This window comes from Tursiops truncatus, chromosome 20 (assembly GCF_011762595.2).
Source record: "Tursiops truncatus isolate mTurTru1 chromosome 20, mTurTru1.mat.Y, whole genome shotgun sequence".
Classification (NCBI taxonomy): Eukaryota; Metazoa; Chordata; class Mammalia; order Artiodactyla; family Delphinidae; genus Tursiops; species Tursiops truncatus.
This window is the reverse complement of record NC_047053.1, coordinates 12184722-12202898: the sequence shown is the minus strand read 5'-3', so window position 1 is coordinate 12202898 and position 18177 is coordinate 12184722. Positions and strand designations below refer to the sequence as shown.

At 36.6% G+C, this 18177-nt stretch overlaps 2 protein-coding genes across 2 annotated transcripts in view; one reads left to right on the top strand and one right to left on the bottom strand.

Moving 5' to 3' along the window:
- The window catches only part of PAFAH1B1 (platelet activating factor acetylhydrolase 1b regulatory subunit 1), a 72776-nt gene extending 57976 nt beyond the window's left edge, over positions 1-14800 (top strand). The window contains 6 exon segments of the mRNA XM_033848301.2: positions 2934-3102; positions 4856-4958; positions 5672-5900; positions 7322-7423; positions 9789-9945; positions 10858-14800. Of these exon segments, the coding sequence (XP_033704192.1) occupies positions 2934-3102; positions 4856-4958; positions 5672-5900; positions 7322-7423; positions 9789-9945; positions 10858-10931 (834 nt within the window). The 3' untranslated portion in view covers positions 10932-14800.
- CLUH (clustered mitochondria homolog) overlaps positions 12509-18177 on the bottom strand; it is a 29056-nt gene continuing 23387 nt past the window's right edge. Inside the window, exon 26 of the mRNA XM_073798245.1 lies at positions 12509-13377. Coding sequence (XP_073654346.1) covers positions 13287-13377 — 91 coding nt within the window. The 3' untranslated portion in view covers positions 12509-13286. The remainder of the gene's footprint in view (positions 13378-18177) is intronic.

Below are 18177 nucleotides of genomic sequence, written 5' to 3'. Positions count from 1 at the left end.
TAAATTTTTGAAACATTATTTCTGGTTGTCATTTAGAATTAGTTCTTAAATGTTAAGAAAAATGAACAGCAAACAAAACTGAAAAATACGTTCAACTAATAAAGCAGATCAAGGATTGCCAACTTTAATATATAGAGTTCAAACAAATATGGAAAACAGTAACATCTCAACAGAAAAATGGACTATAGGACATGAACAGACAATTCAGAGGAAGAAAAAGTGGCTAACCAACAACAGTAGAGCTTTGGCGTCACTACTAATAGAAGAAGAAATGCAGGTTAAAATATATATCAAATCTGCCAAGATATTTTACTTTTTAAATGAGAATTCCCAGAGGTGATAAGAATTTGATGAAGCAAGCATTCTCATTACATTTGATACAATCTTACAGGAGAACAATTTAATAGAATATATGAAGGGCTAGAAAGCTTACACTTTCTGACTCAATTCTTCACCATCACTGTCTGACCTAACTATTGCAGAATGAGGACAGATATTTTTCACTATTCAAAGGTTTTCACTATAATGCTTTCTATAATAATGAAAAAGTTTTTCCTTTTGTTTAGAAAATATTAGGAATTACTTTTAAAAGAATGTTTGCTAATAAGTTTTTAATGGCATGGAGAAATCCTTATGATAAGATGCAAAGGGAAAAACAGGATAATGAAGTATACACGGTCACCGTACTTTTTTAAAAGGAGCATAGAAAAAATGGAAAAACTATGCCATTGGTAGGATAATGGATATTTTTTATTGCCTTTATATCAGTACGTTATATTTTTTATCATGAGCATTTATTTTATAATCATACAAAAGGTAAATATCAAGTAAAGAAAAAATTCTCATTAATTCCTGACATTTATAAACACTAAAATGCTCTGTTTGCTTACCATTTATGAAGAGACACAGTTCATATTCTGGGTATATTTATTTTAGAGGAAAATGCTTCAGTGTTCTTTAATGAATGCATGGAAGGAAAATTAACTTAAATGGAAGTGAACTTCAAGGTCACACCTTGTTTATTTTCAGTATGTAAAGTATTCATCTGAACTCTTGGTGTTGAAATGAAACGACTAGATATCAAAATGAGTAAAGATACTACAAAAAAAAAAACTATAGACCGATATAATACCATTTATCAACATAAATGCAAAATCCTTAACAAATTATAAGCAAATTGAATCCAGCAGTTCATAAAAAGGACAATTACTATGTCATAAGCAAATAGGGTTTATTCCAGAATGCAAGATTGGTTCCACATTTGAAAATCAATCAGTGTGATATACCATATCAACAAAAAAAACATAGTAGGTTCAGGAGAAGCATTTGACAAAATTCCAACATCCATTCATGATAAAAACTCTCAACAAGCTGGGAAGGGAGCTTCCTCAGCCTGATAAAAGGTAAAGCTATCTGGAAAACCTAGAGTGGACATAATACTTAATGGTGGAAAGCAATGCTTCCCCGCTGAGTTCAGGAATCAGGGCCAGGATGACCAGTCTCAACCACTTAAATTCACCTTTGTATTAGAGTGCCTAGCCAGTGCAGTAAAGAAGAAGAAATAAAAGGCATATAGATTGGAAAGGAAAGAATGGAACTTGCCTTTATTTGCAGACAACATGATCTTTTATATAGAAAATCCCAAAGAATCTACAAAAACTTGCTGGAATTATGACAGTGTAACAGAATGACAGGATACAAGGTCAATATATAAAAAGTAATTGTAAAAAAAAAAAAAAGTAATTGTATTTCTATAAACTAGAATAATTGAAAATCGAAATTTAAAAATGCCACAGTAGCATCAAAAAACTCCAGAATACTTCAAGATACATCTAACAAAATATGAACAAAACTAAACATACAGTAATCACTTCCATGTAGAAATACTTGAACATTTAAATGGTAAAATTTTAATATGTTTATTTTGGGAAGGCTATGTAAGTTTACTGTAAAAGAAATGTTTTTAGAGGATAGTTTATTTTTCTTATGTGCATTTTTTAACATAGTTGTAATCGTGTGTAATTTTGTGTCTTTTTTATATAACATTATTGTATACATGCCATAAATTCCTTACAGTAGCAAATTTTATAGCTGCGTAGCCATTTCCCTAATATTGGATGTTTAGATTGTTTCTATATTTTCAAAATACATTGTCTAAGTTTCTCTAAATTGGGTGAAATACACTCTACCACAGATACCTTTGAACTTACTATGGAAAGAATGAAATCAGTCACTTGATTTTAGAGCATGTAATTAGTGTTGGTTAAAGACTTAACTTCAGACTAGTATTTGGCCACCAGGATAGAAGTTTAGTATGTTCTTGAGATCTGTTTCTAATAGTAATTATTCTTGATAGCTTATTATTATTTTTTTTTTAGAAAAATTATCTTTAAGAATGTGACTGTGGCTCAGTGTTTTTATATCATAATGACATATGCTTCTGTAAATCTGCTATTTAAGGATAGTTACATCTTGTGAAGTCTTTCCTTGGCCTCTTAGATGTCTGAGCTTTGCTTGTCTAGTAGAATTGAATACTCCTTTATCATTCCCCTAATATTCTACATATAAATTCATGTCATAGGCCTCTGAAACCCTTTTTTTTTTTTTCGGTACTTATATTTACTTTTTAACATGTCTGTTGCCTGCTGTCAGACTGGGATGGGACTCTGTCCTGTTGCATTATATACCTAATCACTAGCATGGTTAGATATATGGTAGATGCTTAGTAAATGTGGTTTTAGAGGTCTATTTAATAATCGATTTTCTCTATAGAGAAAAGTCCAATTTATACTTGAAGATGTGCTGTTTCTAAGAGAGTTACCCTTTGTTACTTGTTTAGTTAGTCAGTATAGTGCCAGACTGGCCTGCCGAGTGCAGATGTGAACTGAGAAAGGAGTGATATGATGCTAACCAATTTTCTGTTCATTTGACAGGTGTGGGATTATGAGACTGGAGATTTTGAACGAACTCTTAAGGGGCATACAGACTCTGTACAGGATATTTCATTCGACCATAGTGGCAAGCTTCTGGCTTCATGTTCTGCGGATATGACCATTAAACTATGGGATTTTCAGGGCTTCGAATGCATCAGAACCATGCATGGTAAGGGGTGGAGGATAGCATTTTGATATTGGGTTCTAACATGGTATTCCAGAGAGATGGATAATGTTTTCTAACAGTGTGCAAGTTTCCTACATTCCATTCTTTTTTTTTACTCTTTACTAGGTTTTAATTTTACAGTGTAACAGTAGTCAAACACAGAAATCTTAATGATTCTAGAACAGACTGTGTTTTTTGTTTGTTTGTTTGTTTTGTTACTCACATCACTCTGTTATTGGTCAAATCAGTCATGCAATCAACTCGGTCCCTACATTCAATTCTTACTGTCTATAGTGGAGGAGCATATGATGTAGATAGTCCATGGATAATTATGGTAATTGAGAGTTGTTTTCTGTTATGAGGTTTTAAGTATCTCTTAGTGGTTATAAAATACTTGTTTTCACAAATATTTTTGAATGAGAAAAACTGCTAGGACATCTATGTGTTCTTGAGAAGAAGAGAAAATGAATTTATTGGGGTTGTTTTATTGTTGTTTCTCATTTTTTGCAGTTGGGAAACTGAAGTCAGAGAGAGTAGATGTAGTAAAAGCTGGAACCCATATTCCTTTGCTTACTTTTTAATATTCCACATACACTATAGTCTCATTGTTAAGTTGTTTTCCCAGCCCTTGTCATGGAGACTGTTTTCTGAAGCAGTTTGGCTTTATGGAAAGAGCATGGGCTTTGGAATCAGATATCTGGGTTCCGATTCCTACTTGTTTACTTAACGGCATTAGGAAATTGTAAGCTCTAATCTGTAAGATGAATAATACTTAAGTATTGAATTAAGAATTGAAGTCATAGGGTTGTTGTGAGGATAAAATGAGATTGTATACTCAAATCATCTGATTTAGTACCTGGTACATAGGAGGTGCTCACTAAATAAGGATTTTTGTTGTTTTTTTAAACATGTTGAAATATGAATGTTTGGGTTTTATTTAAGGAACGCATATTGTGTTAATAAAAAAATTTTTTTAATTATTATCCAGTGACGTTAGCACTTGAGTAAGCTGTGTGACTACACAGATGGTGTAATTTGAATGGTATGCTCCCCCGCCCCACTCCCCCAAATTAAGTGCATTAGGGAAGCTTACAGATCAAGGGAGTTCTATTGAATCCTTTTGTAAAATCTGTATTTGTTTCTTTAAGTAGCCTGTATCTTATTGCTCTAACTTAAAGAGTTCTTTTATGTTCCTTAAAATAATGTGATACTTATAAGGATTCTCTGAGGCTTCTTTTGCAAAGGATAGCTAACTAGCATTGTGAATAATGCATTTTATTTTTTTTACCCCTATGAATATCAACAACAACAAAATAATTTTTAACTATTTTAAATATGGAACCAAATCCCCATTTTTCTTATCCATTCTGTTCATCTCTGTAAATCTTATTTCTATCTTATATCTTAGAATAACAACCATAGAAAATTTTTTTTTTTAGTGTTCATAAACATTCAGTGTGTTAATATATTCAAATGCTGATGATACTGATTCCCTGTGATTTTAAAACAGTTGTACAGGTTGAAATGTAATTATAAGTTGAGCTGGCTGCTTGTTTCATTGTGGATTATTTTATTGTTATTAATCCCTTAACTTTTTTTGTGTAAATCCAGGTTTCTTATCAAACTTATATAAAACTCCATTGTATTTAAAGTTGCTGTGATATTTGAAATCCCATGATGAAATCTCATGGTGAACTGAGGTTTAATTGCTCTTGATGATATATTACTTAGTATGTTACTGTGTTTTGTGTTTTAGGCCATGACCACAATGTTTCTTCAGTAGCCATCATGCCCAATGGAGATCATATAGTATCTGCCTCAAGGGATAAAACTATAAAAATGTGGGAAGTGCAAACTGGGTAAGTAGATTTAGTTGAAAAGGTGTCAGCTTAAAGAGATAATATTCAACAAAAAAACCCACAATTATATTCTGATTGTTCCAGTAAATTTGGCTGTGACCCAGAATGATCACCATGACAGTTATATTTTAAAACTTAAGTTTCAATCTCTAAATGTCTATCCAAAAGGAACAGAAATTATGAAAGAAACTATATCCTTGAGAGCCATTTTCTGTGTAATGGCTTACTTTCTCTGTGGTCTTCTTTTAGGTTATCTCTCTGGGTTGAATTAAAATGTAAATAACATTTGTGCAGGTATGCCCCTATTAGGCTTAATTTGGTTGTGCTTAGAATTACATGATTGTTATAATAAAACCTTAACCTACTGGTTTTGTCCAGATTAGTAAGAGCATGCCTTTTCCCCAACATGGCTAGAAATATTTTTGTTAGGTTTACTGTGTGTGCTTAGTTAAAAGATTTTATTTCTCTCTATTTTTTACCTTGTAGATTTTGATTTGGTTAGCTCCTTAATGATACTTCCATCAGCTTATTTTAACTGATGTTTGACTTTCCAGCCTGTCCCCATCTTTTATTAACCAGGAATGTACGTGTATTCTGTTGACTTGCATATGATGCCATTCTCTTCATTCCAGTGCATAGCTAGTTTTGTATCACTTCTGGGAAGGGTCCCAATGATTGCCATTCACGATGCAAACTATTACTTATTTTGATAGCTACTGTGTGAAGACATTCACAGGACACAGAGAATGGGTACGTATGGTGCGGCCAAATCAAGACGGCACTCTGATAGCCAGTTGTTCCAACGACCAGACTGTGCGCGTGTGGGTCGTAGCAACAAAGGAATGCAAGGCTGAGCTTCGAGAACATGAGCATGTGGTAGAATGCATTTCCTGGGCTCCAGAAAGCTCCTATTCTTGCATCTCTGAAGCGACAGGATCTGAGGTACTGTATGATTTATATGTTATTTCATGGTTTTGTTGCTAGTATCTCAGAACTTTAAATAACCTTCCTGATTCTCTATTTCATGCCATTAATGCATTTAAAAATCTGCATCCCAGAATTCTGAATCTTGAAACTCTTTACTGTTCCAACTTGCAGATAGATGTGTTTATATTTTTTAACTAGTGGTTACTGTTGCTGTCAGCTGACCCTTGGTGTGTGCTGGGATGGGGGTTCTCCTGAAGAGTAAAAATGGTCATTTAAATTAGTCAGAAATGTCATTGTTATAAGAGTATACCAATGCAAAAAATAAAACTTATGGGAGAGGTTAAAGTTATCTTTTAGAAGAATAGTGTTCCTTAATGAACATAATTATTTTATTTATAAATTTATGGTAAGATGCAGTTCAGCATTTAAATATTTGTTTTAAATGAAGAATATTTTATATGGAGGCCTCCGATACTCTTGATCATTAGAAACACTAGCTGAATCTGGAGTTATATTATTTTTTCATGATTCTTAATTTGTGCTCTTCATGATTTCATTCCTTGTAATTATTACCTTAAAATTACAGAATAATTAATTCTGTGAATAAGTTGTATGAGCCAAAATTGACCACATTTCTTTTTTATTTTCTTTCACATTTCTTTTTTATAGAGACATTCCTATCATGGGTTTTTTTAAATTACATTTTAATAAATGAAGGAGGATTCTCCATCCCTCCACCCCCCAATTATTTTTCAAAATGAATCTTCTATTGTAATCTCTTTCTAGTTGGCTGGCTTGGTTGCATTTTCAGACTTTTTTTTTTTTTACTGCCACCTGGTGGTGTTTATGTACCATATGTCATAAATTCGTTGTGGTTGGACTTTATATAAATGATAAATTAAATAGTTTTTAAATTTTTCGTGATTACAGAAGTCTTGAGCAATAAATTTACCATCCATTGGTGGTGTAGAAACTGAATCCTAATCTAAGTGGAAATTTTCTACTTTTATATTATCTAGGTCCTTCCTGTGTAACCTAGGTATGTCAAAAGACTTCTGTATTTCAGTAGGGAAAAACAAGATGAATAAGTCCTGGATATCTGATGTACATACAGCATGGTGACTATAGTTAACAGTACTGTATTGTATACTTGAAATTTGCTAAGAGGGTAGATCTTCAGTGTTCTCATCACACACAAAAAAACGTAGTTTTGTGAGGTGATGTTTACATTAATTAGCTTGATTATAGTAACCATTCTACAGCGTATACATGTCTCAGAACATGAAGTTGTATACCTTGAATAGATACAATTTTTATTATTGTCAGAAAATGGTTTTTACAAAATTAGAAGTATAGATCATTGCTAGGTAGTTGTCATTTAAAGTCCTTACCTAACTTCTTGCCTGGGAAACTTAATTTTTATATGTTTTCTATAGACTAAAAAAAGTGGCAAGCCTGGACCATTCTTACTGTCTGGATCCAGAGACAAGACTATCAAGATGTGGGACGTCAGTACTGGCATGTGCCTTATGACCCTTGTAAGTTTGCATAATCTTACTGCTGCTTTCGCATTTTTACTGTGTGCATATCTTTTTGGGTCAGATGCCTTGTGATATCTTATTAAATAATCTGAATTATTTGAGGTTTTAAAATAACTTCTTTATAAATAGACTTCTTGTCGTTAAGTCCATGGTTGCAGTGATATGGAGGTCATTCCTGTAGAATATTATGTTATACAAAGGGTCTGCAAAGCCAGTCAGTGCTAGGAGGGAGAGTCTAGCCACTCTACCTCTAAAAATTATGTGACATCTCCTGAGGAGGGGAAACAGTAATATTACAGACTCATTCATTTTTTGAAGCTGTTTGCTTTTCGATTTCATTATATTTAATTTTAATATGAATCCTTTTAATTATTACCTATATATTTGCATGTTGGAGTTCATTTGGTTTATCATTCTGAAATTAATGGTGTTAGCTTTATGACTTGGAAATGTTTATTTCATTTAGGAGCCTATTTCATCTAGATTTTAGTATGAGGATATATAAATGATAGTAGGGGATCTGTGGACATTAATCCAGTAGCAGTTTTTCTAATTTGGTATCCATGTTGGTTTAGAGATTCTTTAAGTGCTAATCATACCTTGAAGTGATTGTCTCTCTGTAGCATATGATAGACACATATGGAAGTATCATCAAGAACTGATTAGAAAATTAAACTCTCCTCTTAGTATTCTGAGCTGAGTTCAGGTATACTATGTTGCTGTTAGAAAACATGATCTACATTTAAAAATCAGAAAGCACGTGCTCTCTTCTGTAACAACACAGGTCACCATTAATTTCCCTGGAGGTTTCTGGCTCCTGTTTTTCAACTGAAGGAGGATTCTTTTCTCTGCTTTATTTTGGTGTGGCCACAAGAAATGTGATTTGATTTTTGTTGAAGCTTCTACAACTCCAGTGATTGGTGGCTTTTACAGATAACAAAGTTTTTGTTTTGTTTTGTTGCGGTACGCGGGCCTCTCACTGTTGGGGCCTCTCCCGTTGCGGAGCGCAGGCTCAGCGGCCATGGCTCACGGGCCCAGCCGCTCCACGGCACGTGGGATCTTCCCGTGTCCCCTGTGTCGGCAGGCGGACTCTCAACCACTGTGCTACCAGGGAAGCCCAACAAAGTATTTTTTTGAGTAAGGGCAAAGGCAAAAAAAGTAAACCAAGGCAAAAGATATGTCACCTTGGTTGTCTCTTTTCTTTTTCTTTTTTTAGCTCTTTGGGAGGGAGGGAGGTTCTTTTACAAAAGCAATATAGCTATTTACATTTTAGAAAATTTGAGAAATAAACAGAAAAGTTAAAATAAAAATCACCCTCAGATCACTTTACCATACCTAATAATACCTAGCAAGTGTATTTTCGTAGACTAGAGCTGTCCAGTAGAGCTTTCTGTGATGATATTCTGTGTCTACACTATCCAGCATGGTCGCGACTAGCCACGGGCAGCTGTTGAGCTCTTGAAATGTGGCTAGTGAGACTGAAGGACTGAATTGTTGATTGTATTTAATTTTAGTTTATATTTAAATAGCCACACGTGACTAATGGCTATCCTGTTGGACTGTGCAGTTCTAAACCTTTTTCTTAAATTACTATGTAGATGAATATGGTGGGGGGTTTTCTATGTAAAAATGGTATACCGTACATACTGCTTTGCAGCAGACTTTTAATTTAGAAGGTATGTGGCAGTTGCTCATATCATTAGATACACTTATTACATACAGTGCTTTGCTGAACGTCTTCGTTAACCAAGTCATCTAGACACATTCTTAATTATTTCTTAGGATAGATTGCAAGAAATGAAACTGCTGGACAGGGGATATAGATAGATGAATGGATGAATAAAGATATGCAGTAAATACCTATATATCCTTCACCTAGAGTCGCCAGTTGTCAACATTTTCTTTTCTCTGTGTGTGTATATGTAGATTTTGCTGAACAGTTTGAAAGTTACTTGTAGACATCATGACACTTGACCCCAGATATTTTAACATGTATCTCCTAAAAACAAGGGCTATTCTGTATAACCATAATATAATTATCACACTGAAGAAATTTAACATTAATACACTACGTATTTAAATTTTCTCCATTTACCCCAGTAGTGTCCTTTATAACTTTATTTTAGCCTCTTTCCAGGAGCCAATCAAGTATTATATGTTGCATTTACTGGTCATATATTGTTAGTTTCCACTTTCCTTTAACCTAGAATTCCTTAGACTTTTTCCCCCTTTTGTCTTTTTTGGCATTGACGTTTTTAGTGTATGTAGTTCCAATCCACTTTGAGTAATGACTTACTATTTTCATAGATGCTTTTTAAATTATTTATCCCTTTATTAAGTCAAATACCTCTTTGTTTTTAAGGTGGGTCATGATAACTGGGTACGTGGAGTTCTGTTCCATTCTGGGGGGAAGTTTATCTTGAGTTGCGCTGATGACAAGACCCTGCGTGTGTGGGATTACAAGAACAAGCGATGCATGAAGACCCTCAATGCGCATGAACACTTTGTTACCTCCTTGGGTATGTACAAGTTACGACATTTCTGAGCAGTTAGGTTTTGGGGTGCCAGACCTAACAGTTTTATGTAACCATGTGGATGTTTCCAGGTAAGAAATGAACATGTTCTTTCAGGGCAGAATAGAGAAGACAGGTTAAAAACTTTATGGATTCCTGCCATTTGTTTTAAATTCTCCTTTCTTAACTCTCTCTTTCCATCATCAGCCTTATAATAAAAAAAAATTATTTTCTCCATTGCACAACATTGGTTTGGAAGCTAGAATTATGAAGAGGATGCTTACTGAGCACTATGATTGGTAATTTTTCTTCCCTACTAGTTTGTAAGTTTCTCAGAGGAAATCTTACTCAACCTTTTTACTCTGGCAGATATATACTATTGTAAACTCAGGGAACTGTATTTACACTTAATAAACATCCTCAGTATCATCTGGACCTGAATCTAGAATTTAAGATAGTGAATAAAGTAAAATACAATACACTAGTGTATGATGGATCTAATAATGAAGGTAAAGCCTCAGTAGAATAGGGCTAATGCTTAACCTTACAGGGTCATTAGAAGGATCAAATGTGAATATAAAGCATTAGTACTAAGCCTAGAACATAGTAAGTGTTCAATAAATGGATACATTGAGGCTGTCCTTGTTGTTAGAATTCAGTGTTCATTCAGCCTCAGTTGGGATGAGGATAGTGGGGGAAGTATTTTTTTAGGGTGTTAGTAGTACAGGATTTAATCATTAAGGCTCAGCTTCCTTCACCTAGTTGATAAGCTTGATGTACCTGCTAGGGGTAGATGTGTGGCTGTATAGAGAAAAAGAATGAGTATTCCTGGCACTTGGATGTGCTTATTTTGTGGCTTATTAAAAATTGTATCTGGCTCAGTCTGATTTTAAAATAAGCCTTCTCTTTTTCTTTCAGATTTCCATAAGACGGCACCATATGTGGTTACTGGCAGTGTAGATCAAACAGTAAAGGTGTGGGAGTGCCGTTGATTGAGTTTCATTTGGCCCCTCCTCCCTTGTTTCCTCTGGATGCACTCTGATGATACCATGGTTACCCCATTGAGCTCTGTTTAAATAAATATTGTCCTTTCATGTAAATTATTCTGGATGTAGATTGAGCTTATTAAATGTTACACACAAAGTATTCATGCATGGTGAATCCAAATTGTATACTGTAAATTTACATACGTTGTCTAGAAGTACCATAGGGTTTAAAAACCTGGGCTGGCATTGGTCACACCAGGCCTGAGAAGGCAGAAGTTGAATAAATTGAACTAGGGCACTAAACTGAATAGTTGACAGTGTCGTTTTATGTTGGATTATTAATTCCTGTTTTCCTTTCTGCTGTCTGTTGGTGCCTGACTTGATGGCCTCATTTGGGGGAAAGTGGTGGTTATTAGGGCTTTTTCTGAAATGTGTATCTATGTAACATCACTTAAGTGTGCTTAATAAATCTTCTTTAAGGATGTTAGATAATAAGGCTACAATTCAGAATCTTCTGAACCATCTATGTAATTAATGGGGATTATACATTGGAATTTTTGTCATGACACATTTGCCAAATCAGTAGGATACATTTGTTTTGGCAGCCTATCAAGCAAAGGCTAGTGGTATATTTATGTAAGAAAATGACTGTAAATCTGAAATAAGAAAAATCTCAGCAGCTAATAACAAATCATTTATTTCATTTGGGTCTTAATGCTTTGTAAACAGGTTTAAAAAACACTGTAATACTCTAAGCTTCTATTTTCCACACTAGACACACTTCTAGTTGTATTCTCCATACTGTTAGACTGTATAGTGATGTGACTTCCAAGTAGAGTTTAATCTTCCCATTGAGTGTGTCATGGTACAAATCACTATTTGTTTTTGATGTTTTTTAGGGATGTGCAATGTGCATAACATAATGACAAAGAAATACTGAAAAGGTTACGTTGTCCATTTTAAGGGCGTGGGAGAAACACAGCAGTTTGGTTTTCAACATGAATCTGATATCGATTTGAACTGTGTTTAACTTACAAGTTTATAAAAAGACAGGGTTTAATGGAGCGTGCATAAAAATGTACTGTGTTTTCACCTTTTGTTTATGTATAGATGTTTATGAGTATATGGGCCTATCTATAAGTGGATAAGTCTGTATATGTATGTATATCACACACATACAACCTCCATGTCCTTGGGTCCTGGGTTTTTGAAGAAGTGCTAAAACATATAAATAGAATAAATCTTGCTGTGGAATACCATGCTTTAGAACAAATCCTTTTTGATCCTAACGCTTCTGAAAACCAGGTCTGACTCTGTGGGAACTTTTCCCAGCTAAAGGAAAATCACTTCCGTTATCCGCCACCTCCACCCCCAGTTTGGCCGTTGAGCATTTTACACATCCCTGATGTATTGTATATTGTGGTCCAAAGTTACTACAAGTAGGTTTAAGAAAATTTTTATCTATGACTTTGAAAACAATATTCCATTGCAGATTATTAATAAATAATCCCATTGCTTAGCTAACCAACATTTTTTTAAAGGTCATTTGAAAAGTTAACAGAACAATGAAATAACAAAGATAGTTTAACAAAGAAATTTATCCTGGATTGCATTTATTCATTTGTGTAATATGTGATTTTTTTAAAAAAAATATCCCTTTTAGTATTCAGTGGAAATTTGGTTCCTGAAAAAGACAAAGGGTTAGAGTTAATGTCCTGTAGATACACACACAGAGAACAGGCCATATATTTACTAGAAGCAGCTTTATGTCTAGCTTTTGTCTTTTTGTTTGTTTGCTTGTTTGTTTTTAATAATTCCCGAGAGATGTCTCTGGAAGGAAGTGTTTTGAAAACTGATGGCTATTTTTGAGGACAAAAATGACAACTTAAGCTAATTTCTTAAATACAGTAGAATAACTTTCAGGACAATATTGCCTCACAACCCTGCTCACATTGAGAAGTCTTTTTTTGTTTCCCCTTAGCTGTTCTGACTGGATTTTTCTACAGAAGCTACGGAAGATATCTTTGTTCTTGTTTGCTGCTATTTCCTGTCCTATTTTAAGAAATATAAATACATAGAAATGGTGCATCTTTAACATTTGTTTGTACATGTATAAATGTCTTGTATTTTAATTCATTTTTAGCATGTAGCAACACGAATTGTTTAAGGGTAAGCCACAACATCTAGAAATCACTCCTAGATACGAACAATAAAGGAAAAAAAAATGGTACCGATTTAGGAGGAAACAAAGCCACTGTCGCTGGGTTTTCCCTGCAGCCTGCAGTGACTTCCACTGACAAGGAGAAACTATCACTCTGTAAACAAAGTCATCCTTATTGGGAGATTGCCACAGCCTGCTGCTTAAGTTGAGTTACCAGACATCCTCCATTTACGAAGCAGCGAACGTTGAATCTCAGGGATGGTCCTCAACTGGATCCAAGTGTAACGAGCCCTGTTTGAATAATGAAGGGGGTGGGGAGAGTGATCCATCCACAATCCGGAAGCAGATCTGCAGAGGTTTCCTGCACTGTTGTTTGACACTGCCCTGTTGATGCCCTTTCTTCCTGTTTCCTGCGTTTTCTCTGTCTGCTGTCTAACCCTGTGCCTTGCCTGGGATAAGTACAATGATGAGGTTACTGGTTTGGATTGTAAGTAGAGGAATTTATTGATTGGTTTAGAGGTTCACTGCTGCTTTGTCACTGTCTCAATCAAATTGGCCACTTATTTAAGAAATAAAAAGCTGGTAGAATTGCATCCTCAGATGATGATTGACCTTTTGTGTGTGTGAAAACAGACATTCCATTGCCACCCTAATATAACGTGCCCAAGAAGTCCTAGCTGCACTCTTGAAAGTGCAAGCCACGGAAACTGGTTTTAGACATGGCTTGGAGAATAGTTGCTTTTTGACATGGCCTCTTGCACTTTAGGAGACTGAGACTGTCCTGTTTTGTCCATTGTGGTGTGACCAATGGTGTGCCCAGAGCACTGCTCTAAAACTCACTAGTGTTAGCACGTCGTCAGGGCTGTGGGCGCTCGCTGTAGCCTTCGGAAGCTTTGGCTCTAGATCACCAAGCCCAGTCTCCTTACTGTCAGTGCCCTGCTCTCCTGTTTGCCTCTTTCTGTTTCTATGTGAACTTCCAGATAATATCACTCATTAAATAGTTTTTTTTTAATATTTATTTAAAGAAAAACTATTTAGAAGTAAAGGATATTTTGTTTTGTTGACAGTGGTGGCTTGATAATCCTTAAGCAACTGAAGATAAAACTGTTGAAGGAAAAGGCACTTAAAATGGTTCCTCTCTGTCCAGCTGTATATAAGTCCAGTGTGTTAACTAACCTAGATGATGCAAAGAAGAATCGCCTGGTAGAGAAGCAACATGTACGAAATCGGTGAAAAAGGTTTTGGTTTTTTCAGTGGGGGAGGGGGAGGGCAAGCTGGATTTACAAGTCACGACTGGACCGAACTGGCCTTTTTATCTTTCCACTATATCATGTAAGTGGCTGCTTTCTTGTCCTGCCTATCCTTCAAGCATCCCTAAAGCTCACTCTGAAGATGGTAGAAACAAAACACACAATCTTCGAGTTAGAAGTTGATCCTGACACTGACATGAAGGCGAACGTTGATTTCATACGAACGAACAGTTACAGAGGTGGTGATTGGAGAAAACAGTTCCCCAGATTGTAAGAGTTAACTGAAGATATTGACACAATTTTAAAAAAAATCAGTAAAGGAATGTATATAATATTGCTCTTGTGTTTTACAGTAAGATTTGTTGCTCTCAGACTGTGTAAAACAAGATTTATTCATGTTTTCTGCATATTAAAAAAATCTTATTGTACCAATTGGTAAACTATTAAATGCCTATAAAACTAGACGTGGTTTTTTTTTTTTTTTAGTCTTTTTGTGCACAGATTTAAAACCTTTCAAATTGAGTCCTAATAGGAAGCAGGGTTGTGTTCAGCACCAGTCATATGGAGAGTAAGATATGCAAGTTGCTAGCAGGGCCTGGATGGAAGGCCTTTCTTCAGGGCAGCGCCAGCACTGCCTTTGCTGTCTTGCTCCCTTCACCCTATTTGCAGGAGGGAACTAGCAGCACAGCTGCAGGGGTTCTTGCCTGAGGGGCTTGCACAACCACTGGGTCAGGCAGCTCCAGACTGTTTTCCAAGGCTCCACCCTGCCCTCCAGCAGCCCTTTCTGACAGTGACTACAGCTGAGGCCAGGAAGGACCTGTTACAGCCTCAGGGCCCCGGGGAGAAGTGACCCTAACTGCCTTTGTTCTGTTAATGAATGAGCCTTTTAATTCTGCCCAGTGGTCCTGGATTCTTGGAGCTTATTAATACTGTTTTAAAAATTTTGGTTGAAATGTACCAAGAATCTTCACCCTTTTCCCAGAAGCCCCACGGCTTTCTATGTGCTTTACATATGTCGGCCACGTCCTGCCTTCATCCCTGGACTACTGCCCAGCTAGCACGCGTAAGTGTTTTAGGGCACCCGTGAGGTCTCCCGCAAAGGACAAGTTGAATGATGTGCTCTTTTCTTACAGCCCAACTGTCATCCTGCCATTTAGAAGGTAGCTTCTCTACCCACCCCCCTCCTCCAAATGGGAAGCTGGGCCAAGAGCACAAAGTAATTTGCTTGAAGTTAGCGTCCTGCATTTTGCAGCTTTTCCATTTCTTTGCAGGGCTCCTCTTTTCCCCTAGGCTGAGATCCAGATGATGAGCCTAACCACTGAGAGTGGAGATTTCCAGCTTTAGTATCACTATCCAGAAGTGCACTTAGCTCTTCAAAACCTGTTGGTTTGTCACACACGTCAAGCTTCCTTCTAAGACTCATGGTTGCGTCTTTCCCTGATGTAGGACAAGGACTGGAGGAACATGGAAGACTTGGAGAAATGGTGCTGCATCCTGGGTGAGGCAGCTCTATCCCTGTTAGTCTTTGGTGGAACTTGTCTTGCCTGCAGACTTGACGATGCTCCACTGCTGACGTACCAGAACCCTCTAGGAAAGTCATTCTCAGTGTGCTCCCCGTGCCAGCATCAGCATCACCTGGGAGCTCATTAGAAATGCAAGTCCTTGGGCTCTAGCTCAGACCTGCTGTATCTGTCACAGGGTGGGACCCAGCAAATCCGTTTTAACAAACCATCCAGATGATTGATTCAGGCTCAAGTTTGAGAACCACTGATCTAAATGAACTAACTTTTCCCTGAAGACAAAAATTTAGACAAGTCACTGGTCCCGGGGCCCTCCAGCTGGGGTTTGAACTCAAACCTCTCTCGCCAACAGTTTCATACATGGAGTTTTGTTCCTTTGTGAATATTTTTCTTCCACTCACATCTCCAGTTTATTATTTCTTATGTAAACATACAGGATAGTTACATCCAGGGACGAAGGGCAAGGATTTTTCTCTTACACCAAAGTAACTGCCTTTCCAAGATCTTTTATACATAAATCCAGTAAATGAAAAGGCTGAACCGAAACACTGCATTTTTTCCCCATCATATCAGAAACACAAACTTCTAAAAGTGAATGTTATAAATGAATAAATTCAGCACTTTGCCACACCTGCATTTAAAAAAAGATTTCATTTTCCTGCAGTTGTTTAGACACATCATGCAAACACTCTCCTAAGAGTGTTTTGAGATCACTGTTTGCTTCTGAACAAGAATAAATAATAAATAACCATCACTTTCACAAAACACCATTTTGTCATCAGCCCCACTTGGTCACCAGCCCTCTTAAATGAAAGTGGCTGGTGCAGGGACTAAAGGAAGGAAAATACCCAACATTTGAATGCCTGTCAGGCCAACACCCTTATTCTCAACATACCGTCTTCCTCACATACATCCCCTGCTGGTGGATATTAGCACATTTTTACAGACAAGAAAACTGGCTCACTTAAGGTGAGGTCATATGCCAAGGGTATTAAGCTAATTAAAGAGTGAGCTGGGACCTGAACCCAAATGCACTAGCTCTTTCCCTTATCTGGTTCTGCCTGTATTAAGCATCTAATTAGCTATTTATGTATAAGGAGGGCCTTCTGACATCTCTGAAACAATCATTTAACCTACTTTTAGCCATACAGGAAAGACCCTCATCCCATCCCCAAGCCCCTCTCTGTCACTACACTGCCAGCTCCACTGTGGGGCGACCATGAGGAATGGGGTAGAGGCTGGGAAAGGATAAGAATTAACGTTGCCCACACTTGCAACATAGGAAGGCTCCTCACTCATTCTATATGAAATGACTATTCTCAGGGCAACTGTGTCCTGAATGGCCTGCATCCCAGTGTCTTGAGTTCTTTTTTTTAATCAGTGGATTTCCCTGTTTAATGGAGGTATTTCTTTCCATTTGAGGAGGCCCTCCTGTCCTCTGTAAGGTGTCCTGATCATGCATGCCTTGTTTGATCGCTAGTGTAGATACTGGGAGTCGGGGGCGGGGGGGGGGGGGGGGGGGGGCAGGAAATACTCGGGCCACATCAGGATACCTTATTCTCACCTTTAGGATATGTAGGAATTCCTCAACTAAGTCTAACAGTTCTCTCAATATTCATATTTAACAATGCAAATGATGCCACAGACAAGGGCTTAATTTCCAAAATATGCAAACAGCTCATTCAACTCAATTACCAAAAAAAAAACAACCCAATCAAAGAATGGGCAGAAGACCTACACAGACATTTCTACACATGCAGATGGCCAACAGGCACATGAAAAGATGCTCAACATTGCTAATTATTAGAGAAATGCAAATCAAAACTACAATGCAGTATCACCTCACACTGGTCAGAAGGGCCATCATTAAAAAGACTACAAATAATAAATGCTGGACAGGGTGTGGAGAAAAGAGAACCCTCCTACACTGTTGGTGGGAATGTAAATTGATACAGCCACTATGGAAAACAGTATGGAGGTTCCTTAAAAAACTCAAAATAGTGATCCAGCAATCCCACTCCCGGGCATATATCCGGAGAAAACCCTAATCCAGAAAGACACATGCACCCCAGTGTTCATAGCAGCACAATACAGTAGCCAAGACGTGGAAGCAATCTAAATGTCCATCAAGAGATGAATGGATAAAGATGTGGTACATATATAAAATGGAATACTACTCAGCCATAAAAACAATGAAATAATGCCATTTGCAGTAACATAGATGGACCTAGAGATTATTATGCTAAGTCAAAGACAAATACCATATGATACTGCTTATATGTGGAATGTAAAATATGACAGAAATGAATTTATTTACAAAA